The sequence below is a fragment of the Parasteatoda tepidariorum genome, chromosome 2 (genome assembly GCF_982258835.1).
Source record: "Parasteatoda tepidariorum strain Cologne lab strain chromosome 2, Ptep-v5.0, whole genome shotgun sequence".
Lineage (NCBI taxonomy): Eukaryota > Metazoa > Arthropoda > Arachnida > Araneae > Theridiidae > Parasteatoda > Parasteatoda tepidariorum.
Genome location: NC_141756.1, coordinates 95,677,852 through 95,704,509, shown reverse-complemented (window position 1 = coordinate 95,704,509; position 26,658 = coordinate 95,677,852). Strand labels below are relative to the sequence as shown.

Genomic DNA, 26,658 nt, shown 5'->3' with positions numbered 1-26,658 from the left:
CTTATCTTTGGCTACATAAACACAATGTTAGAAGGCACTATTTTTGAGGATTTAATCGTATAAGCTGATGACAAAATAATATCTTTTTATTTTTTTCTCCTTTCCTAATTATTTCTTTAAAAAAAAATATTACTTTTTTTTAAATTTTATATATATAATAATATACATATTTTATTATATATTTTTTTTTCTTTCTTCCTTTTAATTTTTTCTTTGTTTTCCCTCGATTTTTTTATTTTATGTTGTGGGTTCTATATACTTACAGCTTATGCACAGTTAAATCTTCCTTTATAAATTTTCTCTTTTCGTACATTCTTTGTTTCTCTTGTTTCTGTGCTTTTATATATCTATATCTATCAATCTATCTAAATTATGGATCAATAACTCACACTCAAGCTGTCGTAAACGTCTTATGAGAACAAAAAAAAATTGATTAGTGAATATTCTTGAACTAAGAAACTATTGCAAACAATACATTAAATTCATTCACACATTTTTTTATTACTCACTTAACTACATAAGTTTTGTTTTGGAATTTACAAATGAAAAGGTAACTTATTGATTATTCATTCATTAATCTCGACTTATAATTAGTATAAATTTTATTCTGTGTTTTTTTCCCAATTGTTTGGTTAAACTTAGACTCAAAAACGTTTATGATAAATTAAGTTTTTATATTGAGTCATAATTTAAATAATATGAATTGGAGTAATATTTATGCTTACATTATTATAAATATTTCTGTAAATAATTTTCATACGATCAAGAAATTTTTTTTTCTTCTCTTCTTAACCTATATGTCTCAACTTTTAACTAAAAGGAGTGGGAATCAAGTAAGTTTTTCCGATCCTAACTCCCACTCCAAATCCTTTGTTTCAATTTTTTGAAAATTTTGTACAATGGAGTTGAATTACTTTATCGCACTTCTTAAAATTTATTATGGTTCAACTTTACAGAAAACATAGTTTAGTATAACTTATTATTAAGATTGTAGTAAATTTGAACCGTATCATGGTTCAAGGAATAGATAATATGGCTCAAATTTGAACCAGTTTATCTTTCCGGAACCAGTTTGAGTTGGAGGAAGTGTTTTTTTTTAAAAATCTTTTCATCATGAATATTGCGGTTTCATGAATAAAAGATGAAAGAATTCCTACAATCTTGCTAAGTTTAATATCTAGCAAATTACCGTATTATGGTTCAAAACCAAATCGGTTTTTCTTACTATGTAGTGTGAGGGATTTTTCTTCTTCCTTTTTCTTCATGAATTTTCCGGTTTAAAAAAAGACTTCAAATGGAATAGGTGGAATCTGGGATAGCCTGGTTGGTAGGGCGCTGGACTTACGTTCGTAAGAACGGGAGTTCAAATCCAGCCGGCCGAAGCCTCTCCGTGTAGTAAATGGTGACTGGTGCACGCTAAATATGTCGGATCACAAAGTCCTCCATATTCCCATAACAAATTATACCTCTGAGGGTATTGAATTGGAGATTGATCATTCTCTGGTTCAGGTCAAAATTACGATCGGTGGATGAATGAATGGGTCCGCCCAATAAACGGGTATGAGGTATGGGTGTAACAGAAGTCAAATTCTTGGCCAAAGATTGCGTTACTGGAAAACAGGAACAATCTCAACCCTTGCCTTATAACCTACGACAGCAAAAACAACAAAGGAATAGGTGGTGATAAAAAATAAATTAAAAAAAGGAAATTTAAGTGTTTTTTTGTTTTGTTTTTTTTTAATAAAAAAGAGCATTTATTTATTATATTAAGATTTAAAACTATTTAGGAATTTTCATAGTTAAAATTTCATAATAAGGTAAAAATAATATTTTTTTGTGGAATGTGAATTTTAGATAAAAACGAAGCGACCCCCTTTCGTTGCATGATAGTCTATAATATTTTTTTTCCTAAGAAAAAGAGGTGCTATAAAGGATATTTCATATCATACCTTTAAATTTCGCAATATATTTTTTAATGAAAAATAAACCTTTTTCCTCATCTTAAGGGGTTCTTTCAAAATCATCAAGTTTTGCAATGGTCTCTAATACCGGGTTTGGCTAAAAAATGACTTCTTTATGAATGGGAATGTGTGTGTTCTGGAAGTGCACTCTTTCCCGCCATTAATTGCGTAACGTGGATGACCCAGTTACACTTTTCTTTATGACTTTTTAGTTCCTCTGGAAGTGTTTCTTTTTTTTTTCCGCTTTCCAACTTGCTCTATATTAAGTAGTGACCTTAAGGAACTGATCTTTATAAATACCGTTATTATATTACGCTGTCTGTCACATTTTTATTTTCCGGCTTGAGCAGGTTATCAGGTGCGCAATCACAATCCTTTCATTTCTTTCGTCATTCCTGAAAGAAGTGTTTTCTATATAAGCATGCAGGTCCATTAAAACCAATGTTTTGACAAAGCTTGCCTTTACTTAAAACAAGGCAGCTTTTTTTTTCCTTCCTTAATGCAATATAGCTCTAGTAGAGTTTCACAGGCCTACGGGACTTGGTCTAAAAGGATACTATATGCCTGTTATTGATATTTATATATTACATTATTATCAATATTTGATAAGCATTATAGCCTTATAATCGCATGGGCTTATGGTCTGAAGAGGTGCTATATGTTTTTACTATTGATATTTATTTATAAGAGTATTATTAATATATTTAATACGTATTATGGACTTCATTATTGCACCGATCTACCGGGCCTGATCGGAAGAGATAATATCAAAGGCCTGTTATTGATATATTTTTAAAAAACGATATTAACCATATTTGATAAGCATTATGGCTTTCATATCGCATGGGCCTACGCGGCCTAGTCTGAAGAGATAATATAAATATCTGATATTGATATTTATTTATAACAGTAAAATCAATATTTAATATCCATACTTCTATGTTTCGTGAAGCATTATTTGCTTTGTATATTGTTAATTACTTTAATGAGCAAAAATCTTTTAGATGCATAAGAATCCTTCATATGAATAATAATTAAAACTCGTTGTTCTTTGTTTTCAAACAATACTATTAGCATTCTATTCGAGAATATTTCCTAAGATTCCTTATCGCAGAAAGATTAATAGCTAAGACCTGCACTTGTACTTACATTTGTACAGGTTTTGCTGACGTATTGTAATTCTTTACGAGAAGGGATACTTTTTTTCTTATTCCGATTTTTTTTACCTTAAAAATTAAAAACAGCACATTTCAGGAGGTTCAGGACGTTCAGGATCCAAGTTCACAGCAATCAGGCTCCTTGATTCAGTCGAAATGTTTCAACATTACAATATTATTAACAATATAAATCGAAATGTCAAGTGCTCAATTGTGAATAAAATTCCTGTCACAATTTCATTTTTTAACTATTTATATTTTAAAATTATGAGAGTGTTTTTATCTTCTGAGTGTTTCACCTCAGTGTTTCCTGATTATATAAATAAATTCATTGATAGTTAAACAAACATAACTGTTTCCTTTTTTGCTTTACGAAATGAAAAATGTAAAATTATCAACTTAGTTTGTGATGACACTGATAAATTTAAAAAAAAGTGTTCTTGCTCGACAAGTTTATTTAACCTTTTATGAGACTGCTTTTAAATTATTTTCTTTAATATATGCATTATTCACTCAATGCTGACCAATTCGAATTTTTTTAATATTATTCTCTGCTTTAGATTAAATGAAGTCAAACTAACAGCAAAACTATAACAAAAATCCTGCCTTATTTTTTAATTTAAACTTCTTAAAATTTTAAGAGCGCATTACAAAATGTTAAAATACATTAGAATTCTAAAATGATATGAGAATATCCAAACCTGTGAATATATTAAATGATTTGCTGAATGCAGTAAATAAATCAATAAATTACACTGGGGCACACATTTTCTTTCCTTTATTTCTTTTCTCTTTTTGTATGAGGTTTTTTTTAACAGATCTCAGATACTTTTTTATCGAAGATTTCAAATCAGCAATAGGATTCTTTCTCTAAACTAATTTTTTTTTTAAATTAACCTATCTAGTCTTGTCCTACAGTCTATTTTTTGTTAAAATGTACGAGTTTAAAAACGTTATACTCAGCAGGGGGTTGATAAAAGTTGCGACTAACTTCTTCGGGAGTTTATAATCAGAATTAAAGTTCCATACGAATCCAGGCCCAAAAATGTTGTCATACGCCGCTTAGGGCGCTATCCCTATTATGAATTGTTTCTTCGCATGCTTCTGAAAAGGTCATAATAGGTAACCGCCCCTAGCCATGTACGATAACATTTCAGGTCATGGGTTCCCATTCAATTTTAATCCATGCGATGTACCCTAACTCCCCATGAAGTTTGACACAATATTTTTGCTACCCCCTGTCATACATAAGGTTTTTTCGACAAAAAAATGTCATTTAAAAAAGATCTATAGCTTGAGGAGCAAAACTAGTTTCAGATTTGTATGAATGCAATAAAAAAATTTCCCCCAGTGAAATTAATAAGCGTTAAAACTTTTATTACTTGCAATGCTTAAATGCATTTATAAAATAAAAACAGTTAATTTTTTTTAAACTTAATAAAAATAAGCATGTTTTGCCAAGGTTACACTTTTGTATTTTTTTATTTGTTGAATGTATATCTTAAACATGCAAAAATTTTTCAAAACTGCAATTTTAAAAAATTTTACAAAAAAAAAATTTGCATTTTCTTTAAAAAATTTGTTTTATGTAGCACACGCTTCGTTTGTAAAAGAAGCGTGTGCTACATTTATTACTTTTTTTTACCAGATGCTTTTCAGATTAGATATAATTTAAATAAGTACGATTTGGATTATTTTATAGGGAGTTTAATTTCGAAAAATGTTCATTTACCTAGCAGCCGGATCTCATGATTTCGTCGGGAGGTTCCAGAGGTGAAAAAAATGTAATTTGGCAAAATTAAGTTAGTATGTTTTAAAGCACCACTAAGTATAAATTAAATTTGTATATGAAAATCTCAACGATGTCTAGCTATGTATTTTACAAGGTTATAATAATTCCTGTATATAATTGTAAATTCAATTGTTATAACACTACCGCTACAAAGAATCTTAATGGTGAAGAATTTTAAAGCGTAAAAAACAGCAGCGGTTATCAAGTTTTAGGATATTTTCTTTTACGAGAAAATAGTGAGGAATATTTTATTTCACAAAAACAAATTAAAAATTAAATTTATTTTCCTCTTATGCGTAACTGATAGCTCTATATTTTATGCTTTATTTTTGACAAAGATTACAAAAAATGTGTAATATGGTGATCCTTCGCAATTCATGTTCATATATTATGTTCCAAATTTTATGGTCCTGGTCTATAGGGCATATAACATCTGTAAATTTATATCACGGAATACTCTTCAGATGTAGCATGGAGCTTGGTGAACAGCACATCTTTACTTCTGTACATTTACACACCAGTCGACCAGTCTGTGTAGGGGGCAGGGAACTGTCCTTGCATCAGAAAGGTTCTGGGTTCGAATCCCGGGCAAGGCATGGATGTTTCTTTCCCTCTATCTGTGTTCTATGTCCTTTCTCCTTTGTGTGTGAATGTGTGAATGTGACCCGCCCTATAAACGGGTTGTGGTAGTGTGACGTGGGCGACGCTGTTCCACCGCCGTGGCTTCGCCACAGGTGCCCACTGGGTAACGAAAAGAGAATTAGCAGTTCTGGCACTTTCTGTGGCCAATGGACAATAGCTCCAAGTGCCCGCCATTAAAAAAAAAAAAAAAAAAAAAACATTTACACAATTGCCATCCAGGGTCACTCTCTGGGTTGTTTCATTTGAAGGTCCCTTTTGTTCATCACAATGAACATGAGGGGATTTAATTTAATACTATGCCAACCTTCGTCTATCAAAAGGTCCCTTATGATATAATCGAGTTAACATGTCTTATATACTAGTGATATGGTATTTAATATTTGTAGTGGTTGTTACTCCCCTTCCAGAATTTTATCTGTGATAGAATTCGATGTACAGATACCACTAGTTGAATCATGCTGTTTATTTATTTATATCAATTTTGCTCAATATATTTTTCTTTATTTTATAGCATTTTTCTCTTTTTTTTTTGTTGTTGTTGTTGATTATAGCATACCGTAAACCGGGGCGAGTCTACCCATTTTTTCAGTTTGTCAACTTTCAAGTGGTCAAACTTTTGTAAATATTAAAGAAAAAAGGCTTTTAATAGGTGTTTCGGAATCGCTATTTATCCCTCTTTAAAGCTCTGAAATCGATTTTAGAAAATATTATCAGTTACGCTGTTACTGTATATTTTTATGGAACTGCTGACAAATCTCTCGTATGGGGCGAGTCTTCCCATTCTACTAAAATGAATGTTAACATTGTAAATAATCAAATTTTACTATGAAATTGTTATTTTAGTTACTATATAGGATATTTATGAAGTAAAATTCATAACTTTATTATATATTCCATTTTTTTATTCATAAAATAACACACATTGAGTATTTGATCGATTTTCACATTTTGATCACAGTTTTGTTTTTATAATTATTAACATTATAAAATAACATTTTTTTTTCTGATTATTGTTGATAAAAATAAATTAAAATTAATATAAATTTACAATTAAATAATTAATAAATAATAATAATTAAAGATTATTAACAAAATCATGGCATTTTTTTGTAACATTTAAATCCATTTGTTTTGCGAATGTAATTTCGAACCATCTGTAATAATAAATAATAATTTATTTAACTTGCATTAAATAAAAAAAGTTAATTTTATAATATAAAAATTGAAAAAATAGGTAAAATAAACATATTTTATATTTACATTTATATTTAACCTATAATTTTTCTTATTAATGATAAATTTATCAATGCAGAATTAAAATAATATACTCAAATTCATTTAAAATGACTTAATTTTAATATAAACAAAGTTCTAAATTATATTATTATGCTTCATTAAAACTAAATACGAATGGGTAGACTCGCCCCGCGAATTCTGGCTTTTTGTTTACAACAGCAAAACTTACATTATTTTTGTTTTTTTTCGTATAAAATTAATGTAATCTTAGTCTTAGATAAGTTTATCACTTAACCAAAGTGAAAATAGTAATAATAATAATATACTTACGGAGCACCAACTAAAAGTTTGCTGATTTTCAATACAAATCTCTCAAAAGACGTTTGAACAGGTCGGTTAAAAAGACACCAAATAAATAAAAACGGATCAAGCTACTACAGCGCCATCTTCCTTGGAGTCTGAACAAATCTTCCGTCGGTAAAAAAAATTTTACTTGCAATTTAAAATAGTGAAAATTAAATAAAACTAAAATGGGTAGACTCGCCCCGGTTTACGGTATTGCATTTTGCTCATTTTTTTCAGTTTTGTTTATTATCGGAAGACTTTACTTACTCTACCGGATATTTTTCTTCTTCTTCTTTGAGCAGTATATTTTTAAGCAAATCAATTGTTTAATTTGGATCATCCATCAATATTGACGAGTTCATATCACGTCTGGGTCACCAATGAGGGGAATTTATCTTTATCGACTATGCCAACCTTCATCTATCAAAAGGTACCTCAAAATAGAATCGAGTTACCATGTCTTATATACTAGTGATTTGGTATTTAATATTTGGAGTGGTAGCTACGCCACAGACAAATATTCAACACATATTAAATTTTTATTTTATGACCGGCTGTAGTTATGCTTTGATTCTCGTTATAGTGGTACATTAAATGCATTTTTTGTCATAATTTTATGAAGAAAACCACTTGAACGAATATTGTGAAATTCCATCATGGGAAATTTCAGAATTCTTATTAAAAAAATATAAATTTGCTGGTGTCTGCAAAACGAAATATTTATTTCATATATTCCAAAAACGGCAAAAATTGATCAATAATGTTTAAAGCATTGAAATAAATGATATAACATTGGGAAACTGAATGCATTTGTTTTTTTAAATTTATTTTGATTAAAAATGAAAAATACGTAAACATAAGTCTAAAAATATTTATTAAGCACATGAAACCAATGAGTATATAACCCATTATGTATATATTACTAAACTAATAAGAATATGAAGCAATCTAATGGCAGGTGAGCTGGCGTGTGATAAAGATTGAAGTTGAGACTGATACTTGATAAATGAATAACCAAAGTTGATAAATTATAATTACAGTAATCTTCGTAATTACAATTAGTGTTCCGTAATTACCACCCTTAATATATATGTTAAGAAATATTTAAATCAGCAAAGAAAACGCTGTCTAAATATAACGAATCACTATTGAAACTATAAGCACAAAAACTTCATTGATTCCCGGAAGAAAAAAAAGAAGAGTCCTGAAGGCGATTATCAAAAATTCAAAGTTTAAACAGACATTTAAATAACAGGTTTCGAACTTGTGTTTAACGTTTTTAAACTATTACATTTAGGCAAGAAATAAACTATAAGACTAGACTAGATAGGTCATTTAAAAAAATAGCTGTAGTTTGAAGAGAGAATCTTATTGCAGATTTGAAATCTTCGAACTGGAGCGATTTTAATAACGTTTTTGTTTCTCCCTCTCTCTCTAATGTGTGATTTCTGATGGGCGCATTTTAACAACGATTCCAAAATTTGCAAAGTAAGGGTGGTGGTTACGAAACATCCTGTTAATAATTAAATTAAAAACATCAGACTTTTTGAGCCAGTTGCCACTTTTCATTGTAGTTGTGTGAAATTATGGTAGAACTTTTGTAATTAATGAATGTAATTTCGCACAATATCCACGAAAGTAACTAACGATGGCGGTAATGTTACCATTTACTTTCCAGTTCTTCGTTTTGAATCTTATTTTATTCAACAATTTTTGAAGTCAATGATTCAATGATTTTATTCCAAAGCATGATGTGTCCCGCAATGCATCACGCTTTGAATTATCTTAAAATGTTCTTTCAATCATTTCCGCCACCAGTCTTCACTGAAATTCGTGTAATCGTCCACGGTATTGTATTCTTCAATACTGTTGTGTACAGACGGTACAAACACGGATTCACTGTCCTTAACAATATCGGAAGAACTGAGACTCAGCTGTTTCAGGATGCTGTCGATGTTTTCAGATGCTGATTGAAGTTCTGCCAGTGCATGAGTACCAGAAGCTTTCGAGTCATATGTTGGGTAGTCATAGGATGCCTGTTGCCAGAACTGGTCACCTTGATGACCATATGCTGAATAGCCGTATGGATGAACGCTGAAAACAGAGATTTACAGTTTTTAGGATTATGCTTTAATAAAGTACTGACTTGTTACCTGATTAAAATCTTCATTGGTTTCAAAAATACATAAAAGGCAACGTATTTTTTAAGTAACTTATTTTAAATTCAAAATACATAAAAAGTAAATATATAAAAAGTAAGCTTCAAAAATTCATAAAAAGTAAGGCATTTTTGAAGTAACGTATTTTTGAAGTAATGTATTTTTGAAGCGAATAAAGCTTTTAATCTTGGACAGTTTCTTGCGATTATTTATTTAAAATCTATTTATTCTTCTTAGGATTATTTATGCAGCGCAAACATCAGGCGAGATTGCATCGAATAAGGATCAGAAAAAAATACAGTTGATTCCAAGAATTTGTAGAACAGCTCTTCTACAGTGTGTATTTGAGCAAGCAATTTGATTATTACAAACATCAAGAATTGTTATTTTATTTTCCAAAGTTGCTCAACAAATGTCAAGTTTTAATTTTTTTTCCTCTGAATTTCTATGCAAAACCAGATGTGTGAAATATTTCAAAATTAACAGAAAAAACTAACCTGGAATCATTTGTCTGAATATTACAGTTTTAGTTGTACTAAATTTACATCACTCTAGAGCTGTACAATGGGCTATTAGGGAAACATCCCTAAAGATGATCCCAAGATGTGTCATAACAATTTTGATCCTCTGCAGAGGAGATGGCTTCCTACTTTGGTAGCCAGACGAACTACATGCGAAGTCGTGCACTTTACGTTCGAAGAGTTTCACGAGGAACGATACCGCGCACTCTTTACTCTTTCACAGACTGATCGAAGTGGTCATCCAGTCGCTCACTGACCACAGCCAGTGGGCATTCCGAGAACTACTGGGAACCATGTCTTACGACCAACCCACTGTGGGACATACCATGGTTTTACTTTAGTCTCCGTTCTTTTTTCCTAACCCTATAACGTGCGATTTTTTATGTATTGCAGTGGTTTTAAAACTACTCTCAAAAGAGCTGTAGAATATTAATGTAATAAGTAATAAAATAAGTATTTTATTATCTGTGCTACTATTTAAAATCTGAAAAAAAATATCGAATTCTATGCTTACAGATCCAATTAGAATCTTTAAGTTACTTATTTATATTTCTTGGTATTTTAGTATATTTAAATTAAAAAGTATTGCTATTAATGAGTATTGCTATACAAACAAATTTTATCCTTTCATCTAAATTTATTATTTTTCATTTAAAAAAAGGAAGCTTGTTATTAATCTACTTGTTTACTCATTCATTGTTGCACATTCGTATGAAGGTTTGTATGCTCATTACAAAGACAGCTTATAAGCAAGCCCTTGTCAAGTTGAAGAATCGATATCATAACAGCAACACAACGATATATACAGAGTTACATCCAGGCTTAGATCCAGGACTCGAACCCGTTAATTCCACGATAAAGATTATTTGATCGAACGACGATTCCGCTTGGCTAGAAAGGCTGCTTAACACATTTAGGATTAACATACACTTTTCAAAGAAAAATTGGTAGCAGCTCAGGTGTTTCATTATAAAGATTTATTTTGCAGAAACAAGTTAGCTTTGCCAACCGTTATTTATTACAATATGAATGTATTGTACCTGAAGTCAAAATACTGTGCTTTTTAAAGCAAAAATGGTAATTGGTTATAATATAAAAAAAACGCAACTACTTCCACTTAGTAGGAATAACATTTACCATGACGCAATGCTAAATTCTATGCCACTATCCACATAAATTCCACTATCCACATAAATCAATTATTAATCAAAAATCGAATATCAATTACTTTTCTTTATAATGCAATAAAATCTGGTGAGCAGCTATTTAAACAATCAAACACTTCGTTTGTTTATTTGTGGCTTGAAGTTAGGATCGCAGAAAATGCCGTTTATGGGTTAAATTTAGTAGGAATAACACAACCTGTGACGTAGGCTATAGTATACCCAATTAGCAAAAAGAGATATCATCTTGGTATAAGCAAATGTGTACTACCACTTCGTCCATATGGGTGTTATTCATATATAAAACACTTTTTGTGAACGAGCACTGAATTAAAGAGTCAAGTGTGGTGCTACATATACAAAATGGAATGTAAATAAAAGTCATGGTGCTATACAATGATAAGTCACATTTTCAAATTGTTTAGAGGAGCAATTTGGGTGAAAAACACCTAGATTTCCTTGTAAGCAATAAGATGTAAGCATTAAGCAGTCATCTAATAGAAATTCCGGAAATCTGTAGAAAAAAAAATAAGAAGAAACTGTTTCACTCAAAACTTAAACACTGGAATGTGTGGCTTATTATTATATTTCCCCCAAGTACTTTAAATTAAAGTATGAAATTTACTTACGGATAGGGTTTTCGCACGTGCTTGCTAAAGGTAATAGGGAGTGGAATAGGAATAGGTAGTGGAACAAATCGTGGTTTCAAAAGTCCACCTATTATAGCGGCTAAAGCAATTTCTTTTGTCATGAAATGAACTCCCATAATTTCTGGTATTAAAAATCCCAGCAACAGCAACATGATGTTCAGACATTTCATAAATTTTGGATGCATTTTGGTATCTGTAAAAGAGCAAGACAATCTTAATTTATTCAATGTCAGAAAATTTTGCAGGAAATCTCTAAGACTTGATATAAATTCATTAATAAAAGCACAGAGTTTAAATAAAACACTTCTTTTAAGAGTACGCGGTTTTTGCAATTATACGGTTCAATAACAGAAACAGATTTAATGCAATTCTCAAAACTCTCCAGAAATGTGTTTCGGTCTCTCTTAAGAAGACGCCACTACGGGGGAGAAATTCTTAAAAACAATTCTTTTCCATCTACCTAAGTAATTTGAAGTTAAAAAAAGTGAACCTAGAGAAAAACCATGACGTTTTAAATGCTTAAAAAATGTTTTCCAAAGATCAGAATGCGAAAAAATTAATTTAGGTTTACTTTCCAAATGCGTAATCTTGCCATAATTTATTTGCACTTTGATAATTTGAAGAAAAAAAATCCAGCACTTAAATTCATAATATTTCATTTATGGTTTACTCTAGATTTATGTGAACTCAATTTTTTCTAAACTTTAAATTGTAATATACAAATGTTAGCAATTATTCTAGAAGTTAGTGACCTCCAAAAGTTTCATGTAACATACATTATGTTATCATAGGTAAATTTCATGATTTAATGGTAAATTTTAAATTAATTAATTCTATAAGTTAATTGAACCATTGAAAAATCATTAATAATAATATGACAGCTTTATTAATAATAATAATAAAAAACAGCGATAGCAGAAAACGCAGCTAGCAAATTAAGATCCTCTTTTTCCCTTCCCATTTATGTTTATGAAATTACTTTCTACAGTTAAATTAACATATTAGGGATGCATAAAAGAATATTGAAATAATTATAAAAATAAAGAAAAAACTCGTGCAAAAATTCTATTATTATTTATTTTTTTAAATCTTAAACTTTTATTAAAATTTTCTTTAATAAATGTTTTTTTAATAAAAAACTGACAATATTTAGATTAGAAAAATAGGGGCTTAATCTAGACTTTTAACTTCTTGAAATACATTTAAAGTTAACTCCTGAAACCAATAAGATTGAGTCTTTTTGCGCAAAAATCCTACCATTAGATCAAAAATTATTCTGGAGAATAGCAACTTCCAAAAGCTTGAAGCAACATACATTCACTGTGTTTACATTATTAAATTTCTTGATTTAATAACAATTTAAATTAATTATTTCTACACGTTAGTTAAATTGTAGGAAAAAAAGTATTATATTTTGTGGTAGCTTTTATAATGATAAAAAAAACAATGATATTAATTTTAAAAACCACAAACAAATAGACATAATCTAGTTATTAACATCAGAGCTAGAATTTTAGAGCTTTAAAAAATATTGGAAAAAATGCGAAACGCTTTTAACATCCGTCAAAAAAGATTTTAAAATTTAAAATAATGCCTTTAAGTTTTAGAAAATTTTTTTATAAAAAATCTTTAAAAAAAACTAATAAATCTTACTTTGTATTTGTAAATTGAATGAAAAATGTAGAAATTAAAATAAATATGCAGTTTATGAGAAAAGTAAAATGTAAAAAAATACCACATAATATTAGAATTAGAAGTAACTATCTTAGAGCACATCAGAATTGCATTGTATTATTAAATGTTTTTGTGAAGTCTTTAAATCAACAGTTGCTTAGGGTGTTTTAAAAATTTTAATTTGAAGTCCTTAAAAAGAAAATTAATGCGAAATTAATTTGTGAGGAAAACAGTTAATCCACAAGCAAAATGGTCTTATAATAAAAATCATTCAAAATTAATAAAAAATGCAAATCTAAATACAGAAAAAATTATTTAAAACATTTATAAGGAATGCCATATGAAGGAAAAAATGACCAAGTATGTATTTACCATCAATAAGCTAGTCTAGTTTATCATAAATGGAAATGAAATTAACGGAACCGTTAATAACAAGAAAGGAGATCTTAATCACTATAACAATAATGAAAAATTACAGTAGAAAAATTCGATTAAATTCCATTTTTTTTAATCATAAATTTTTCTTAAAAGCAGCAAAAGAAATTAGTTTGCTTAAAAAACTTAGATTAGAAAATAAGGTCTTTCAACCTTCATCTTGACACACATCTACTTTTTGGCAAGTATTATCATTTTTAAATATGCTATCTTAATTCGAAACAGATTGAATTGATATTAGATATTGACAATAGACACAATTAGATTGATTTGCATATAATTTTTTTTTTTTTTGAAATTCTATTGTAAGTTCTTCATAAAGAAATTTCAACTTAAGGTTATTTAATTTTCTGAATGACTTTTTTTGTTCGGACATTGTGAGTATGGCACCCACGCAAATGCAAATTTGAATAAAAACGAACTTTTTTTAGGTCAAATTTTCTTAAAATGGAGTCTCTCTTATTCACGCTAATTTAAATCAGTACCATTTCGGATCACCGATAATTAATTCCGGTTCAAATAATGAAGCTAAAGGATCCTTGAGGAAAGGATGTTTTTAGGTCCAATATAGTGATGTCTCTGTAAAAAGTAATACTGTAAGATATTTTTTAATTTTATTCTGAAAAATAAAAAAAAAATTTGAGGAATTATTCTGTTTTGTTCTGTATAAACATGTACCTTAAAATGATTTTATTTCCAATATGAAAAGAAATAAGTGGGCAAATTTGTTCTGTACAAATAAAAAAAGATCAACATTTTACTGCGAAAATTAAATCGAAGCATTTTATCCACATTATTAAAAATGGATCCTCACATTTGACAAAACTTTCTTTGTTTTTGGCGAAACCATTTACTGGTATATGCTCCGAGCAAAAGATTCGTCAAAGTGAAGAAATAACTCTCCTTACTTCTTCGAGGAAACGACTTTCATCATAATTAACGATATATTTTGTCATTCTATTTTTTTTTCCAAAAAAAATGTGTTCATCTAAATTTTCTATTAATCACTTCTTCGTGAGCACCATTAGGTGGATCAAATGTCTTCCAGACAACACAAGAAGGTTAGATAATATAGAGGGATAAATTACACAGGTGCCCGAATCCAGATTCAAATCCGGGATCCTCCTGGTATGGTACGAGGCCAACTTCTTGATCACCATAGAGACTGTTTGACTTGACTTAATTCGCCAATTTTTTTTTCCAATCGGCTAGTCTTTATTCTAGTATCGTCATTCTAGTAAACAATCTCAAACAGCTGTGATGAGGTTCGGAGTAGAGGAAACATTTTCGTCATATATTTGACATTTCGCGTTTTGTCACAAATCATGTGGTTTCGTGACAAAATGATTCTCGAAATTAACGAGATACAGCTAAAGGGTTGCTGAATCGTCGAAAGTGGGAATTTTATTTCTGAGAGTGCAGCTAAGCTCCCGTTTATCGCGCATAGGCGGCCGATCGAATTTCTATTGCAGTGTATATGACGTGCATGCTCGTCATGTGAAATAAAAAATTGCAATTAACTATCAAAACTTGAAATTTGACTAAAATACTGTACGAATATTACTTTGTGGTATGTTTTATTTTTATACTACCAATAGAACTGCCAAATATTTTATATTGTGGTTCAGGAGGGAAGCTCGTGGCCCGAAACCATTCACATTCGTAAGCCATAACTTGGACGGCGAGCACTGATTTGCCAAGAAATTGCGTGAACAATTAGCTGAGCTAATATTGCTCTTATGTTCTTCTAGAGAAGAGATGGGTTCGTTTACTAAAACAAGTTTTCGGACTCTTAAATTTTTTTTATAAGCTACTTTTCAGCAAACATTTGCTTCAGTTACTAAATATAAAATTTATAAGGCATAAAAACTTCAACAATCTGCTACTTCTTTTCCAAGCTTTTGCTTTTGGCCTTTTATACCTCGGTTACGAGCGAACTCTGTAATCCTATGTATCTCGGGCTTGAACTAAAATCCTTCGGGGTCGAACCTCAAAAAGAGAGCATGAACTTCTCTCTCGGCTTAGGGGATAGAGTGTTCGCTTTCTAATGAGGCGAACCAGGTTCGAATCCCAGTCGATGCGAATTCAGCATCCAGCTTGCATCGACCACAGTGCTGACGCAAAATATCCTCAGTGGTAGACGGATCTTGGGTTAGAGTCTCCTTGCCTTCAGGCTAACCGTGGGAGGTTCTCTTGGTATTCCTCTCCATGTAACGCAAATGCGTGTTGGCTCCATCAAAAAGTTCTCCACGAAAGCAAATTTCTCCCAAAACTGGATCCAGGAGTTACCTTGTCTTCTGAATTGGGTTCAAAATTACTAGGCTACGGAGTTGAACATTAGTAGTCGTAAACCAATAAAATTGGGTCTGCTGTTCAGCGACGGTTATAAAAAATAAATAAATAAATAAATTTAAAAAAAAGCAGAGTCCTGAATAGTCTTGAATTGAATATAAGAATTGTGAATATTCGATCCAAAAGCTCTTCCTTCCTCGCTTTCGCCTCATATTCTTATATTGTATCGTATTATTTTTTGACATTTTTTTAACAACAGTAACCTTTTCAGAAATAAATTTTATTATTTTTTTAAAGACAAATGTAATCCTTTCTCGTATTTCATAAAATTTATAACAGGACTATTTGTCATGCGCTTGGCATGCATACGGGCAATCTGAGTAAACATATCTTTATTTTACGGATAGGAATGGACTTAAATCTATAACTAAGAGGGAAGCTACAGTATGAAAGATACTATCACAATCATTTAGCCAGGAGTGTGTAATAGTTAGTTAATAATAGTTGCATACTTAAGTTGGAAACACGCAAAAAGTTAAATTAACATTAAGAGGTCCAACTGTTTGACTATTGAGCCACATTTTTTCAAATTGGGTCTACTAACCTTCTCCCCCATATTTTAAGGGACAATATATCAAGTCAGTGTAAAAAAGTATGTTTATTCAGAGAAATACGTCGTTTTTAATTTCATGGCTTAAAATAACATCTGTTCCAATTAATTAGCATCTATAAACCTAAAAATTGCATAATAGAACGTGAAAATATGATTTTTACACAAAAAGTTATTAAAGTGTTCCGTTTTTAAATTTGTGCATTTTACAATTATGTCCTACTAGCTGAATATTCGTTTTTTCGTACGAGGTGAATGAATAAAGAAAATAATGAAATAGTACTGAACTAAACTACGAAATCATGCACAAAACTAAAGGGCGTATACCAACACAGTTAATAAACCTAAAATAGTATCGATTATTTATTTATCTATTATTATTTGCTGCCCTTCCCGGTGACTTTACGTTATTAAATTAAGTGAAACATGATTTTTTTTATAGTTCATTTCCTCTGAATAAAGATTAACTGTATTCAGTATCATTTGACATGACTTGGCAGTTTCATTTGAAGTTCAATGTTAGGAAAAAACAAAACCAAGTCTTTCTTCCAACCAACTTCTTGCATTTCAAATAAGATAGAAATTCAGTTTTTCCCAATTGTTGCATTATTTCTTAAATAAAAAACACTACAAATTTCTATGCATTTTGTACGCTGGAACCCCTTAAAATTTTTTTTATTTTTGTAAGACCTTGTTTTAAACATTAAGTACTACCATAGATAGTTAGGGCCATACAATTCTGTAGTTATAATTATTTACAGATCACTTCCACTGTTTAAGAATGTTCTCATATCAAACTTTTAAAATTTGGTTAAAATTAGTTAATTACTCTTACTCCAACTTTTAGTAACTTTCATAAGTTTAAAAAAAAATATTAAAAATAAAAATATGGGTGTTACGGAACATAAAGCAATATATTGCGCCTGTTAACAGACAGTGTTTACTTTTCTTAAAATAAAAAAACATTAAAATTCTAAAAGTTTCCAAAATTTAGAGCAGTGTAAATGTCATCAAGACTTATTTTAACAAAAAATATTATATACCTTCAAATATTGTTATAAAAATAGTTACAAGCTTTTAAAATCGGCAAATAGTAAATATTCGTAATTGGTAGAAAAAATAGCCCAATATTACATTTTAATACTTATAAATTTTAATTAGCTAAAAGAAAAATTATTGTAAAAAGTACTTACTTTAAGGATGCAGATACTTCAGAAGTCCGAAAGAAGAGTACTAAAATTTCAGTTAAACCCTAAGTTAAGTATGGAGAGGAATCATTCTGTTGTCAACTTCAAGGGCTGGCCTTCAATATTCCATATTGGAGGATACTTCCCGCTACTCATCTATGTTTTTGTGTCAAATGTAGAAGAATAGTCCAGATTTAGACACCTACGAATATTTTACAATTCTTCAATTGGATCTATGAGTCATTGTTTTCGTAAGTGGAGTTCAACACGCTTGGCGAGGTGCCCTTTGCATTCAAATGGCTATTGCTTTTTAATTTGGCTGGATGGAACATTTTTCTTATTAGATGGGCTGGAACCGTTGGCGTCACAGTGTTATGATCTCTGAAGAGTAAGGAGACAGATGATGTATTGACAATAGTGGTTTGAAGATACTTTTCGGTATAAATAGTTTTTTTTTTTTATAATTTCTATGATAAAAAGGAAGAAAGTAGCAGGAATTTTATTGCAACATTATTATAATTTGATATAAATGTAATTTTTTTCTCTATTCAGTTGATGTATTTAATTACTGCATATGGGAAATAAAACTAAAAAACATATATTTCGATTAAGAAGTTTTTTGAAATCCAGCTAAAGTGTTGCTTAACAGGGTAGCGCAATAAACGGAAATTAATATTGAGTAAGTGCTCAAAAATATTATTGGTAGTTTAATTAACGGCATTAAAAGGTTAGTACACCGTAATCAAGTTTTATTTTGAGAAACAAAAGAAAGATGGTGGCAGGGAGTTCATTGCAACACTATTGTAATTTGACAGAAATTAAAAAAGGAAAATTTTCTATATTCGGTTTTAAGTAGTTAATTACTCGATAAGGGAAATAAAAGAAAAAACACAGATTTTTATTAATCAGGTTGATGAAATCTCGCGAAAGTGCTAATTAACAAGGTACAGAATTAGCGAGAATTAATTTTGAGTATGTACCGAGCTCTAAAATATTACTGGTCACTTAACACTTTTATCGCGGCAATGACGCGCCTTTGCCGTGCTTAGAATTTTTCCACATCTCTTAAAAAAATCCTTTAAAACTTATTTATTTTATTTAAAAAAATGAAAATCAATTGCAATCAATAACCATATTCACTAATACAACAATAGAGCAAAGCGAATATTCCTGGTAGACGAGTTAGCTCGTTCGTCGCGATGAAAGAGCTAATAGCATTAAAAAATTGGTATACAAAGATCAAATTCTATTTTCGAATACCATTTTAAAATGTTAACTGTACAGTGCCAAAAATGGAACCGGTAATGTTAAAAATTATTACTTAAAATGTAACTGCCAACTTTTAGGGTCCATTACGTAAGTATTTATTTTTATAGTTAAATATGTAGCAAAGTTTCTTTTTTATTCTTCGATTTACAAATACTTTATAATTATACGATAAAATATTCAATATTTTCTTGTCTTTTACAGTGCGTAGTTTTTTAAATTACTGAACAATTTCTGCCCCAGAATATTATACTGACAATTTTCTAGAAGAATCTCTATTTTGGGATATTATTTTTAACGAATCTTATAAGAAAGATTGTCCTCATTAAATTTATATGTTAGAAAAACATAAGATTCGGGAATACTTTACTTTTTTATAATAGTCAACTAAAATTAAAAAAAGTTTTATCTATTTTTGAAAATAATAAATACTATTTTAAAGTTTTACAATCTTAAGGATCGACATACTTTTCTAAATTACTTATAATTTATTTATTATTATTACTTTATAATTATTACTTAGCTAAATTATTTTGTCCCACTTTAATATAATATGCATCGTTCATTTGCAAATAATTGCAGTGCTTATGTTTAGATTATTTCCACTTGGAAATTAAATGTATATCATACGATTCTGAAAGAATTCTTTAAAACCTAAATCTTAAAATAAAAAGTTTATGAATGTGCCAATAAAATTATAATTTCTTTACTCGTCTCTTTTCTGCCATGATATTACATATTTCTATTTGTCTCGTATTCGTGTCCTTATTAAAATGAATCATTTCTTATTTTCAAATATATGATTAAACCTAATATATGATTACATATTAGAAAATGATAAATTATTCACTTGAATGAGGTTTATTCTTTTGATACTAAAAATAGTTATGAATATAATGAATCAAGATTTAAAATTAAAAGAAAAAAATTCCTTTTTGAATTATTTTCTATTAAGAAATGCACATAATATTGCTTCAGGAAAAGGATCAAACACTCCTACATGTTCATCTTATTGCGTTAAAACGTGATAAATAACTCAGATTTATAAGTGACTACGTCATCGTTCTTCTCGCCTTGTTGCTTCCCAGTAACATCTACACACAGCGGGATCCTGTATATACTCGACTGTTAATAGCAACACGGGAGCTATCAGATACACACAACTGTGAGCTTAACACAGCACTCACGGCTAACGCTCAAAATCCGGTTAACTTAATACCGCTCTTCTAGACTTTAACAAATACGGTAAATAGAGGTATACATCGAATTCCATCCCTGATAGAATTCTTTGGGAGGAGGATTGTGACGTAACTACCACTATAAATATTAAACATCAATTTACTAGTATATAAGACATGCTAACTCGCTTTAACCTAGAGGCACCTCTTGATAAATGAAGGTTGGCGAAGTCGAATGCTCTTTCACCAGAAATATGAGACTGGCACCCAATTAGAATTTGAGATATAAAGCGTGCGTTATTTAGAATAGTTTTTACTTTTTTTTTCTTTCTTTTTTTGTCAAAATTATACTGATTCGATGCTACAATTAACAGTTTTTGAAGAGTAGTTGAACAATATACGATTGTTTGTTTTTAGATTTCCGATTTAAGAAAACTAGCAATTAACGTCAAAAAATTTTTTCGTATCATCGAAATTGTCTTTTATAATTTTAAACTGCAATCAATTTAAATTGCAACAAACTACTAACAAACGTATATTTTGAAATTACTAATTTAAAATCGCAAACTTAAAAATATTATTTATTTATAGTTTTGAGGAATATTCCGTGAAAATTCTAAACACGTTATCTCCAAATCTAATAAAGTGACCTCTTTATTTGTAACCTTTCTTGAAAGGTATTGTTCTACCAAATAGTTATGAATCATGAAAAGTTTTTAAAAAGAACAAAAATTATCAAGAAAACGCAAATCAAAAATTTAACCTAAAATACAAAATGGGGCGTGTGGAGACCTCTTAATGAAGATAGTCGCAGAAGTCCTCCCCTCCTATTTTTTTAAAAACTTTAATTCAATTATCTATTGTAATTCAATTATAAGAATTTCAGGATTAATGAAAGAAGTGACTTAGTATTAAAAACTTTACATTTCAATTCATCGTATAAACATAGTCTAAACAGATAATCGAATTATAATATGATTTAAATTGAACACATAAGCTCACACACATAAACATTCAGATGGTGTCCCAGGTTGTTGCAGCTTTATCTTATCTTTTATGACATAGCTTAATAGCTTAGCTTCTTCTACTTGCACTGAATCTTTGACTACCAATTCATTTATCCATTCGACTTCTACTATGCCTTCAGAATATTTAATTACACACATAAGTTTATGTGCTAAAAAGTGTTCTTATCTTCAGGAATTTGTTTATGTTTTCCTTCTGTGGCCAAAATTCTTGAACTTCGAAACTCTATTAAGAATTTTTTTTAAACTATTTGTATTCCCATGTTTAACTTTTAATCCAAATTTAAAATTTTCCAAGCATAATTTCTCTTTTTCAAATTAGTGTTACGACAATTTATTGTTTTCCTGAAGCATTAAATGTTTTATTTACGTTGATGGTCAGTGCTAAGCTCTACGACTTATGTTTCTAATTATGAAAAAAAAAAATGCTTCTAGACTTATGTTTCTAATTATGAAAAAAAATGCTTCCAGACTTATGTTTCTAATTATGAAAAAAATGCCTCTAGACTTATGTTTCTAATTATGAAAAAAAATGCTTCTAGACTTATGTTTCTAATTATGAAAAAAAATGCCTCTAGACTTATGTTTCTAATTATGAAAAAAAATGCCTCTAGACTTATGTTTCAAATTATGAAAAAAAAATGCCTCTAGACTTATGTTTCTAATTATGAAAAAAAATGCCTCTAGACTTATGTTTCTAATTATGAAAAAAATGCCTCTATACTTAAGTTTCTAATAAAAAAAATGCTCCTTGACTAATGTTTCTAATGATGAGAAAAATGCTCTGAAACTTATGTTTCTAATGATGAGAAAATTGCGCTTAGACTTATATTTCGAATGATTAAGAAAAGCCTATTATTTCAATAAATTCTATCTGTTTTAAAAATAATTTTTTCTGTAACTTTATGAAATAATAATTAGTAAGAAATTTTGAAATGAGTAATATTGAATACTTATTTGTAGGGCTTCATTTTCTTATGAACAGAGCACTTGCCCAGGGCACCTTAATAAAACGGGATGTTCAAATATTATGTACGCACCTAACAAGGGAAAGGGGTTATGGATTTGCTTATTTTTGCTGACAAGGGGGCGGAGGAGACTGAGAGATGCTTGAAGACATTAAAATCCCTTTATTTTTCAAATTTTTTGAAAAAGCAAAAAATTTAACAAGGAATTTACCCTGGAAAAATATCAAATATGAAATAAAATTCAAAATTGAGAGAAGATAAAATTGAAAAAAAAATGTTTCTTCGAACATTTACAGAGGTCGAGAGTTTTGAACATAAAAGGAAAGCACGAAGTATTCATAAGGAATATTCAACTCAAAATTTTTTTAAATGAATGAAAAGATAAATTTTGCTTTATGCAAAGTTTGCAAGGCAGCGATGAGTCAAATGACAGGTGTCTGTCATTTGAATTTAGTCCTGAAAATAGATATGATTTCGTTATTTTTTCTGAGAATAGGGGAGTTGAAAATAGCCAAAAATATGTTTATATTTGAATGAACTCTCTTATGTCATTGCATAAAGTTTCTTTTATTTTTACTTTATTTCTTATGCTTAATGGGAATTAAATCACAATTAATGTTTTTATTTTAATCCATTAGTGGATAGCACCATTTTATAAGAGCAGAAAGTTTTTATTTTAAAGGAAAAAGAAAGTTATAGGGTTTAGTTAAATTGAATATAGTTATACTTGGTCTGCTCAAATAATGCTTTAATTTCAGGTTTAATTCAAATCAGTATTTCGCCTAAGGCCTCAGCATATCTCTATCGGCCACTTCTTACATAATAATAAATCTTCATAAATACTAAAACTTGTTCATGAAGTTAAAGTTAAAAAGTAGATCATTTTGAAGATTATTTTAATATTAAAATAATAAAACAAACTAAGTTACGTTTTCATGAAACAACCAGACTCAGAAATAATAAATTTTATTACAAAATAAAATGTAACTATATTCAGATTCTTTTTTCAGTTTCATGGTTTTTAATTTTTTTTATAATTAATATTGGTAAGAAAAATTTCACAGAAAAAAGTTTATATGTTTTAAACCTATGGTGTTCATAGATTAAGCAGGATTATTTAGAATTCAGTACAAGAAACATATGTTATCAAATCGGAACAAATATCATAGCATTAGAGGTTAAAGCAATGTTGTATATTCAAAAAATGTTAACTACTAATGGAAATTTCAAAACAAAATATTTTTTTAAATTATTCTTAAGAAAACATAAATATTCTCCAAAAAAAGAAAGAATAAATTTTTATTGAGTTAATTTAACCTTAAAATATCGAAATTCTTTTATCATTAATCATCTATCTTATTTCACGATATAACTAATTTATATTTATCTGATCTCAGATTTTTCTTTCTGTAATTTGAATACTTTTGTAATTTAAATTAGATTTTGTTTAAGTTTTTACAGTAACGTTTCCATGATTTTATACATTTCATTATACAATTAGGCTGTATTAGCAATTGGTTCTAAATACATCTATCTTATTTCTTAAGATTTCTTGTTATTTCAAAGAAAAGAACAGGGTATTATGCTGTAAAAAATCTTTTTATAAAAGCCATAGTTTTTATTAATTAAATATTAATCTAGTATAAATACTTATGGATTTTTTAAGACATGTTCCGATCATGCTATTTCAGCTCTCTGTTTTCAGATACACTTTTTACTTTTCTTCATGTATAGTGTAATATTTAAGCCTTATTTAATTATTCGTTATCTATAACGGTTTTTTCTGTACGTGCTCAGCAACTCTTTGTTCTTTATTAAATTGTTTTTTATTGCCCTTATTATGTATTGCTTTCTGACATGTTGTATTTATTATTCTCGTATTCACCTTGCTCATTGCTATATTTAGGCCTTTATTTCTTTATTACTTGCTATCTACAACTTAATTCTTATTGCCTGCTATGCAGCTCTTTGTTCTTTATTACTCTGTCCTTTTGTTAGTTATTACCTTTTTATTTGTTCTGCTCATGTTTTCTCACACACTTTGTTTACTCCTCTTTTATTCTCCTTGTTCATTGTTATATTTAGGCCTTTATCTCTCTGTTACCTGCTATCTACAATTTATTCTTCATAACTTGCTATGCAACTCTTTATACCTTATTACTTTGTTCTTTATTGATTTTTTAAATGTTTTACTCTATTTTTCGATTTCCTCACATGCTTCATTTACTTTTCTTGAGGTCGTTTTCTCTTTGCCATATTTAGCTCTTTATTACTCATTTTTCATTATTGCTATACTGTGTTTTTTGTCCCTTTTGTCCCCTTATTATTTTGTTTTTTATTGCCTTTTATGTGCTCTAATCTAGTATTTTTTCACATGCTTTATTTTTCGTTCCTTAATACACCTTGCTTATTTTTATAGTTTGACTTTAATCTCTCTATTATCTCTCTGTTATTTGCTATCTACAACTTATTTTGAATTGCTTGTTATGCACCTCTTTGTTCCTTATTACATTGTTCTTTATTGCCTTGTCTTTCACGCTTTATTTATTATTCTTTGTATCTCCCTTATATGTTGTTATATTTGATTCTTTATCTTGTTATTACCTGTTATCTACAGCTTATTCTTCATTAATTTCTATACATCTCTTTGTCCCTTACTGCATTGTTCTTTATTGCCTTATCTTTCAAGCTTTATTTATTATTCTTTGTATACTCCTCATATGCTGTTATATTTGATTCTTTATCTTGTTATTACCAGTTATCTACAGCTTATTCTTCATTACTTGCTATACAGCTTATTCTTCATTAAGCTGCTTTGTCCCTTACTACATTGTTCTTTATTGCTTTATGTTTCACGCTTTATTTATTATTCTTTGTATCTCCCTTATATGTTATTAAATTTGAGTCTTTATCTCTCTATTACCTGTTATACAGCTAATTCTTTATTGCATGCTATGCACCTCTTTATTCCTTACTACATTGTTCTTTATTACCTTATCTTACACTTTTGATTTATTACTCTTGTATCTCCCTTATATGTTGTTATATCTGAGCCTTTATCTCACTATTACCTGTTATCTGTAGCTTATTTTTTAATACTTGCTATACCATTTTTTGTTCTTTATTACCCTTGTTCTATTATATTTTATACGTTCTACTTCAGTTTTCTGTTTTTTTTTTTCCTTTCTGTTTTACACGCTTTACTTACTACTGTTGTATTCACCATATTTATCGTTATATTAAGGCTTTTCCCTCTCTATTACTTACTATTTATTTTTCATTACTGTACTGACTACTCAGCTTTTAGTTTCTTATTAAATTATTTCTTTTTGCATTTTTACATTCTTCTCTTCGATTAGCCATACTCTTCCTTAGACTGAAATGTATGAAGCAATGACATTTTAAACTTAGGTTATAAAATTATTTGTAGCATGCCAAGTTGATTTTATCGAAGTGTGATCGGCAATTTGGCACATTATTTTATGATTTCTCAAATTCTATGAATTGCAAGGTCAGTATGATACAGTTTGACACTTTTCAAAATGAAGAACATTATGCTTCTAAATTTTAATATGCATACAAATATATCGTGCCTCAATGTTAAAATTTTAATCATCATATTTAGCATAGAAAATTTTTAACATTAAAACTACTTTCTTATGGCTTTTTATTTTTTTTTAAACTTATAAACCGTAATTAGTAACGATTGTTAAGGGGTCACAGTACCCAAGAAATGACCAAAATATCAATATTTTTTTACTGCTTATAACAAAACGAAACTATTTCAAACGAACGGAAAAAAACCCATTTCTCTATCAATATTTTTAAAAAAAGTTATGAATGATTTGAAAATTGCCTTAATACAGAAACTTGATCAGCAGACAGACTTTAAAGTGCTTTTTCTCATCGATGGTAATTTTGTGTTTTAATCTTAATTAAATCCCTAAGGAATTTTTTCTACTTAAGATAAAGCTTTGGAGTAAACTTTTTTATCTTAAATATAATACACTTATTTAAACTGTGCATGGAATAGCATTTTATGATGTATTACAATTTTTGCAGCATGTTATATATACCAAACAGGAATTTTTAACTTTTTTTCTACTTTTTGGCAAAATAATCTATAAAAAATGCTCGAATTGATATATCAACAAATGAATGCATAAAATTGTTAAGAGGAATATTGTAAACACAAGGAAAGCAAATTGTTTTTGAAAATATGTTGAAATAAAAAGGCCATAAGGATTTAAAAATTGTGAATTTTTTAAATTTTTTTTTTAAATTTAAAAAAAAAATTAAACAGTTTAACTATTTTTTGAAGATAAATTATTGATTATAAGTTAAAGCAAGTAAAGCATCTATATAATACATGATTATGCCTGTATCTTTATTTTAAA

At 29.0% G+C, this 26,658-nt stretch overlaps 1 protein-coding gene across 1 annotated transcript; it reads right to left on the bottom strand.

The window, feature by feature from the left end:
* Positions 1–7,952: 7,952 nt before the first annotated feature.
* Positions 7,953–18,068, bottom strand: LOC122272216 (uncharacterized). The gene is made up of 3 exons (XM_043055605.3): positions 17,831–18,068; positions 11,606–11,819; positions 7,953–9,227 (listed from the first exon to the last, which is right to left on the bottom strand). Exons 2-3 carry the CDS (start codon positions 11,809–11,811, stop codon positions 8,936–8,938), a joined length of 498 nt encoding a protein of 165 aa, XP_042911539.1. The 5' UTR covers positions 11,812–11,819; positions 17,831–18,068; the 3' UTR covers positions 7,953–8,935.
* Positions 18,069–26,658: the final 8,590 nt, after the last annotated feature.